Raw genomic sequence first — 8020 nt, 5'->3', positions numbered from 1 at the left:
CCTTCTCACTTCCTTCCCCAGACTTGTTTCCGCCATTTTCACGATTTGGTGAATCTTCAGATGCAGCTATGTCTTCTAATATTAACCCTTCGGATAAGATTTATCATTTAAGGAGGCCCTAAACCTTCAGTGAAAACACTTACTGAGACTTCTTTGGATCTAGAAAAGCAAGTGAATTGCTAACATAGCTGAAATTCAAACTGGTTTTCAACCATCAGTTATAATAGTCAGAAATGATTGGCGAGATGAGCATAATTAGAGATAAAAATAGCATTGTGTCTGGAACTCAAATAAATTTGCTAATTGGACTTCTTTGCGATGAACCTTATTCAGGCCTTGTCATCTTGAGGAAAAATATTTTTATGGGTTCTTTTCTTATAATGCTGTTTTTATTTTTAGTTTGTTTTTCAAAGCAAAGTGTTATCAATTACAGTCTTAATATTTAATACAATAGAAAATATACTAATTGGAGAAAAAATTTATACTTACCGCCTTTTTGTTAGAGTTTGGATTATCATTAATGGTAACACTGAATATTGAAATAAAAAGACTTCAATAAGATTACTTGGGGTCCAGAGCTTTTATTAATTTTGTTTGTTAGTAGAATGCTTTATTTACCAGTTGCTTCATTTTGTTTTTTGCGTCACTCAGTTCAAAATATTAAAAAATATTCTTTCAAACAAAATTCAGGTAATTAGTAAGTATAATCTCATATGCCTGTGCATAAACAATTCAGTGATTGATGTCTTTGAAGCCATGCAGTGTATTCAAATTAAATGTCTAGCACTCTAGTTCATTAACAATGTCAAGCACCCCAAAACAATGACCAAAATGAATACAAAGAATCTGTGTAGCCCCATCCAATCCCCTCTAGTATTCTTGCCTGGAGAATCCCATGGATAGAGGAGTCTGGGGGCTACAGTCCATTGGGTCGCAAAGAGTCAGACAAAACTGAAGCAACTTAGCATGCACAGGTGCTCTCTTTCTGGCAGTGGGATGATTTGACAGCAGTGTCACCATTTGAAGGAACGTGCTAGCAGCCTAAAAGAATGAAGCTAAGTACTCTGAGAGAATGTGGCTTAATATTTATCTTTTTACACTCCCACCATTTCAAGTAAATGAAGGATCAATAGTCAAGAAAATATATATATATTTGTTTAAATGCCAAGATGTGCATAGCTCTGAGGTTAGATTTATTTTCTCTTTATTTCCAGGCCACTGGTCGCTTTTCCAATGAACTTCGATCTGCTCCTATGCACATGCAGGCTTATCAAGTCTTCAATCAACTCTTTCTTCTTTAGGGAAGGGGTTCTTGGTTGCTGAGAATAGGCACCTGAAATTGGAGAAAAGGAACTAATCATTAGATCACCAAAATATTTTCAGGCTGATTAAACATCAATGACTTGGTTTTACAAAGAAAGTTTTCTGCCACTCTACTATTTCTGCCACTCTGCAATTAAAATTCTGTATAAATTTATTGCAGAGGTATATATGTAAATTCTTTTTTATGCAAAATTTTGTGTCCTATAAAGTTTAATTATATAATATGAATTAAGTGATTATAAGAAATGCATTTCCTATTGGATTAATATGTATTAAAATACACTTTTCTGACTAGAAAAGTTAAAAATTGTTATATAATATAAAAATTTAAAAAAAACTTTAAACCATCCATAGTATAATCTTCCAAAGAGAAGCATAATTTTATGCATACATACTTTATGCCATAATTTAATTTTCCATTACCCAACTATGGGACATTTAGGTTATTTCCAATTTTCTATTACTATAAATAATATTACAGTGAAGAACCTTGTACTGCAAAGTTGACTACAGCTCCAAATGTTTCTTTAGAAAGATTTCTAGATAAGTAATTTCTGAATATGCTACTTAAAAAATTTCTTATAGTGAGTAAAGTATAAAATCAAGCATTTGTAAATCTAATTTGTATTTCTAAAGCATTGTTTTGTCTTCTGCTTAGTGTTTAAAAAATAAGCACTATAAACATTTTTCAGCTAGTTAGACACCAACTGCAAACATCATCAAATTATAAATCTAAATGTTAATTTTCATGTCAAAGAGGAAAGCAAAGACACAATTTTTCTAGACCATCCAAACTACCAAGCTCAGGAAGGCAAGTTTTTCTGTTCCTCTCAGGGGCAGAGCAAGATTTGTTGAAGCAAGGAATCATCATTTTTGATACAAACAAGGATATGCTTAAAAATCCTTTCATTTGTATTGAAGCCTTTACTAACCCATGAGTTAACCTCAACTCTGTTATTTTCTACTCGATAGACATTAACAGCTTACACTTTTCCTAAATCAGTTCATCATTTTCTCTCTCATTCTCTCTGCCTATCTGCCTACACAGAATCCATCATAATTTAGTACTTAAGCCTGGGTATAATCTCTTCAGTCTTCTGAATATTTCAACATTCAGTTATTAGCTCGTATTTTTCTAGACAAATTAATGATGCTGTTTTGAGTCTTTTCTCAAACAATGATATCTTCAGTTCTCAGAATTTTGGCAATTCTCATTTCTGGATCACCTCTGTTCCTGCTTATCATCGTTATAAAGCACCACAGTGTCTAGCTCATCACTAGGCTCAGGAAGTTATCCTTGGAGTAAAAACCTCTTTCAGATTCTTTCTATAGGTAAATCCATGCTTTTTATACATTTATTTTTTATCAGATCACAGAACATCAGAACATAGAACCTAAAGAGACATTATGGGTCTTCTAAATTTTTCCATATCCCTCTTTTTCAGATGAAGAAACTAAGAGTTAAAAAAGTCAATTAGCTTGCCCAAGTTTATGTAGCTATTTGATATCTCCTGTTTTTTTTTTTATTTCCTGACTCAATATTAACAAATATATTAACATACAAAGTTATATAGGAGTTCTGTGTTTTTAATGAGGCATGATTCATTGCAACACTATTCAAGTGTGTTTAAACTATTTAACTTGAAGCCATCAAAATAGCAAGAACCTTTTTGTGTATTATGGAGACACTTATTTTAGTTCTTCTCTTCTGCTCTGATGATGTAATTTTCCTGAGAACTATGGGGACAAACACCTCTTCACGCTCACCCCATCCCAACCTGATCGAATATTAATTCCCTGGGGACAAAAGAAAAAAATTAGTGGAGAATCTGTGCAGGTACATGCAGAGTCTAGTTGAGCCACTAGAGATTTAATCAAGCCTCTTGAGATAAAATCTCGATGTTCCCACAACTATTTAGCTTTAAAACATGGTGTCTCCTTGACCCAAGACCCTCTTTGACTGTGACTATACGGTATAAATGGAAAGTCTTACTTCCTGATATGCAACAATTGTTTATGTCAAACATTAAAAAAACTTCAATAAAGTAAGATGTTTAGTCCTACTGCTTGCAAAGTTTTCAGACCAGCTGGGTCAATAGCATCTCTGTAGCAAGATGAAGGAAGTGACTTCCAATGCTGAAGACAAATCCACTAGATTTTTTTAAAGATAGAAATGTTGAAGTGTGCTCAGAAAATTACATGTAGTCTCAGACTATTTTGATAGCCTACCGCAAACAAGCAAACTGAAACCATTTTTTGAGATTCTATGTATATCTACATAATTATAATACAGAATTATAGTACATGATATATTACTGAAGGTGAAGGTGAAGTCGCTCAGTCGTGTCCGACTCTTTGCAACCCCGTGGACTGTAGCCTACCAGGCTTCTCCGTCCATGGGATTCTCCAGGCAAGAATACTGGAGTGGGTTACCATTTCCTTCTCCAGGGGATCTTCCCAACCCAGGGATCAAACCCGGGTCTCCCGCATTGGAGGCAGACGCATTAACCTCTGAGCCACCAGGAATATATTATAACTAATATATTAGTTATAATATAATCATATGTGATATATTTATAGATTATTTTCGTGTTAAGTTGAACACAAACATTATTATTTTCATTTATTCTATAGATAAAGTAATTCAAAGTGAGTGTAAAATACAAAACCAAGAAATACTGGTAGTAATTTGAGTACAACCGCTATATAGGATAAGAGTGGTGGGATAAAAAGTCTACAGTACACATGAAGAAAATATACAGTGCTTACTGATGTCAATATCTGGGCAGCCTCTGTTCAAAATATTTTAAAAATATTGGCAACCAGCATTTATAGACACTCATTTTGTACTTCTGCTTTAGTAACTAATCTGGTGAAAGAATATTTCCTCTAGGAAATGAAATTGGTTTAAGTGACAATAACACTTGCCAAAACAATAAATTTATGTATAAATAATACCAGTGGATTATCTGGTTTTATGGGTCAGTTAACCATATCTTTTGTTATTGATATTAAAACAAATTAAATATTTAAAGGTTCTACAATATCTTGAGAAAAGATTTATCTAGAACTGTTAATTGCTATTTTAATAGATTTTTCCATTTTACAATTTTATAACAATTCTCACAACAAAATGTACAAATAAAAAAATTATTTTATTCTTCAGTTTTCCACTACTTCATAAACAGTTACTACCACTCGAACAGCCTTTGTTGCAAGCTTTAGAAGCTCGTTGGTTGAAAACAACACAGAAAAAGGAACAAAAACAGTATGAATAAGGCTAAGTTCTCTCTCAGCTTACTCACAGTGCTTCATTCACCCTCATTCTAATTCTATAAAGGAAATTTTTTTCTAGTGCCCCCAGAGAAGACTAATATATGTAAGACTGAAGACATATATTCAAATATTACATATTATAATATTTTTAAATATTACAACATGTAATATTTGAATATATATTTATTCAATGAAAAATCTAAATTTGTAGGAAGTCCCAGATTTCTAAAAATTAATTACTCAGCTTGCTGGAAGTTAATTACTTATTTGAGATTTGTTCAGAAAACAAGGAAGAGTGAATTTGTATGCCAGCTGATTTTTCTACCATTTATATCATCAACTAAGTAAATCTCAAGGAGTCCTTCCATTTATATGAAAACATTTGGGTTATTTTTTCTATTTAAAAGGGGTAAGAGCTTGTGTGCTGTAGGTGTTCCTCAGGCTTATATTCAAATCTTCCCGATTCCATAACAAGTAAACACAGGTTATGACTAGCAATGCTCAGCCTAACTGAAAAAAAAAAAAAAAAGTAGATTTGGGGGCATCCCTTTATACCTTGATATTGTGTTTTAGGAATCATGTCTTTTCTTACTTGTCTATCTGATTCTTCTTTGCTGCTATTTACCAGAAGTATGAAGATGAGGACAACATGTTGATTTTAAAAAAGCTACTGCAAATTACAAAAGGAAGTGTTATGTATCTTCCTATCACTTGTGTGTTCTTTGGGTTCACCCCCAAGAAGACTATGTGTGGCAATGGATTCCCCTAAAGCTGTTTCCCTGTTCCTCACAATTCAGCACATTCATACTTGGTGGACCCTTTCAAGAGACATGGGGCCTGGGGTTGACCACCTTTTTTTCTCCCTGTTTGCTGTGGATGCACTGCTGAGATCTTTACTTCCTCTCCAGTCAATTGTCTTCTTCCTAAGCCGTGGTTTCTGGAGAGAACACAGTCCACATAGATGTCCCAGAAGAGTTGGGCCAGATGCCAAAACAATGCCCCATGCTGCAAGTTTTCAGATGACTTCAGGTAGATCATAAAATCCCAGAAACCTGAAACAGTGTTGGAGATTCGAGGCTTCCACATTTCCAGGAGGAGCACTGAAGAAGATTCCCAGCACTGAGGATCAGCTTGGTTAAGAGCCAGCAGATCTGTCTGGCTATGACAGAAGAAAGGAGACACACAGCACATTCCCACAATGAGCAGGGAGCAGGTGAGACTCAAGGGGTGGTAGATCCTTCTTCTGTTTCCAGGATCGGCCATGACCCTGAAACTGCACAAGATGGAAATATTTCATATGAGTCCCTACTTGTGCTCTGCTCAATACAGAAAATAATTATGTCCTTTAAGAACCTTGGTGCCAGCAATGGAAACATACCAGTATCTCTAGGAAAAGGCTTATCTTACCTCCCACAAGTCCCACTTTATCTAAAATGATGCATTGTCAAGCCAGGTAGCCTAAAACAATGATATTTAGATTAAGAAAGATTTATTCCTAACAAATGCTCCTTTGTAAGATAAATAAAGCTGTTTTTCCCTAGTACTGAGAAATATAGTTTAAAGGAGTATTAAGTGAAATTTTTCAGTCTTGCTACATGGCTTTATTATTCTATAATACCATAATTTAGCCTGCTGCTGCTGCTGCTAAGTCGCCTCAGTCGTGTCTGACTCTGTGAGACCCCATAGATGGCAGCCCACCAGGCTCCCCCGTCCCTGGGATTCTCCAGGCAAGAACACTGGAATGGGTTGCCATTTCTTTCTCCAATGCAGGAAAGTGAAAAGTGAAAGTGAAGCGACCCCATGGACTGTAGCCTACCAGGCTCCTCCATCCATGGGATTTTCCAGGCAAGAACACTGGAGTGGGATAATTTAGCCTAGCTATCCTAAATCAAGACTCCCACACAATTAAGAATTTGAACATATTTTACCCTTGAATGCTTTCCTATTCTGGTTCCTTTCATTATTAAAAAAGGCATATGAATTGTAAGATGTTATAAATAAAAATAAACACAAGACAGTGGGTTAAAAGTATGGGATATATACTTATCTATATACTTATAATACTTATATGTATTCAACCAATTAGAAGAGAATTAATAAACAAATATTGTAAAATTAATATTACAGACATCTAAAATGTTCTGTAATTTTTACATAATTTTCAAAAAATGGTATTTTCTCATTTTTCTCTTCTTGATATAAATCTCAAGTATTTTAACAAAAATTATTTATCTCTTGTTCAACTTTTCTGGCTTTCAAAGCCTGTTACAACAAAACCAAGACATCCTTACACACTTTGAAATTACTTTTAACTTCAGACAAGTCCAATGAGAAATAATGTACTTAACATAATAATTTGCCCCTGAAAATGGCTTATCTGAATCTTCACAGACTATATCACACTTAAACAGCCCTAAAGAAAAAGCAGGAGATTATATACAGCTCACTTTCACTTTTACCTTATATTTCCAAATCTTTTAGATGTTAGTATCATGAAGGGAAGCCAGGCACAGCTCATGGGAATTGTTTTGAGGATATGCCTATATTAGAATGCTTAATGATAACACCATAAGATGAATCTTTCTCTTCTGTACAATAGCAAAACATGTTGTTCTGTCACTAAGTCGTATCCGACTTTTTATGATCCCATCGACTGTAGCCTGCCATGCTCCTCTGACCATGGAATTTCCCAGGGGCAAGAATACTGGAGTGGGTTATTATTTCTTTCTCCAGGGGATCTCCTTTAAATCAATATTTCAGAAACTGTCTTTGAATAGACACATTCCTGAAGAGGCATATTGAGATACAAGGCTATTCATTTCCTCTGTATTTTAGATTATTTACACAGGATATTTACATGAACAAAATCAAACTCTTCTGAGCTAAAATATTAAAGTCGAGGAGATGCAAAGTTAGTTTTTCCTTAGTCAAAACCGTGTCAATGCTAAGTTTATCAGACCAAGGGCGGGACACTGTCCAGGGTGCTGAAGTTGGCGAGTCCGGGATTCGCTGTCCGCTAGCGCCACAGCGCTCACCTCGGCTTCTTCGTGTTCCCTTCCCTTTCAAGCCTTCCCCGAGCCTCGAAGTTCCCCAACCCTGGGGTCCTGAGTGTGTTTTGCTACAAGCCTCGCGGGGTGCTCCCCACGTCTCGATCCTGAACCTGGTTCTACCGTCTCTCCCTCCTCAGGGCGGAGCTGCCTGGGACACTCGCTGTCTTTTTTGCCCCATGAGACTCCTTAATCCGCGGCTTTACTCCCAGGTGGCAGAAGGGCGCCCCTCCTCACTTACCTTTGCAGCCCTCTCTGGATTCCTCGGAGTGCGTGGAGAGGAAATGCTCAGACTGCTCCCCGAGCAAGCGACGGTCCCCAGCTTCGGCGTCCTGGTGGCTACGGTGTCTCTTCTTAAGCAGTGGGAGTGCTCG

General features: G+C 36.0%; 1 protein-coding gene across 1 annotated transcript; it reads right to left on the bottom strand.

Moving 5' to 3' along the window:
* Positions 1 to 622: 622 nt before the first annotated feature.
* Positions 623 to 5862, bottom strand: FAM237A (family with sequence similarity 237 member A). The gene is made up of 2 exons (XM_019985383.2): positions 5451 to 5862; positions 623 to 1333 (listed from the first exon to the last, which is right to left on the bottom strand). Exons 1-2 carry the CDS (start codon positions 5860 to 5862, stop codon positions 1194 to 1196), a joined length of 552 nt encoding a protein of 183 aa, XP_019840942.1. The 3' UTR covers positions 623 to 1193.
* Positions 5863 to 8020: the final 2158 nt, after the last annotated feature.

The sequence above is a fragment of the Bos indicus genome, chromosome 2 (genome assembly GCF_029378745.1).
Source record: "Bos indicus isolate NIAB-ARS_2022 breed Sahiwal x Tharparkar chromosome 2, NIAB-ARS_B.indTharparkar_mat_pri_1.0, whole genome shotgun sequence".
Taxonomy (NCBI): Eukaryota; Metazoa; Chordata; class Mammalia; order Artiodactyla; family Bovidae; genus Bos; species Bos indicus.
This window is presented reverse-complemented; position numbering and strand designations above follow the sequence as displayed.

Coding starts and splice junctions, on each gene's coding strand:
- FAM237A (XM_019985383.2), bottom strand. CDS start 5,862: ATGGCCGATCCTGGAAACAGAAGAAGGATCTACCACCCCTTGAGTCTC. Junction 1,334..5,450: donor GCAAACAGGGAGAAAAAAAG/GTGGTCAACCCC, acceptor CTCCAATTTCAG/GTGCCTATTCTCAGCAACCA.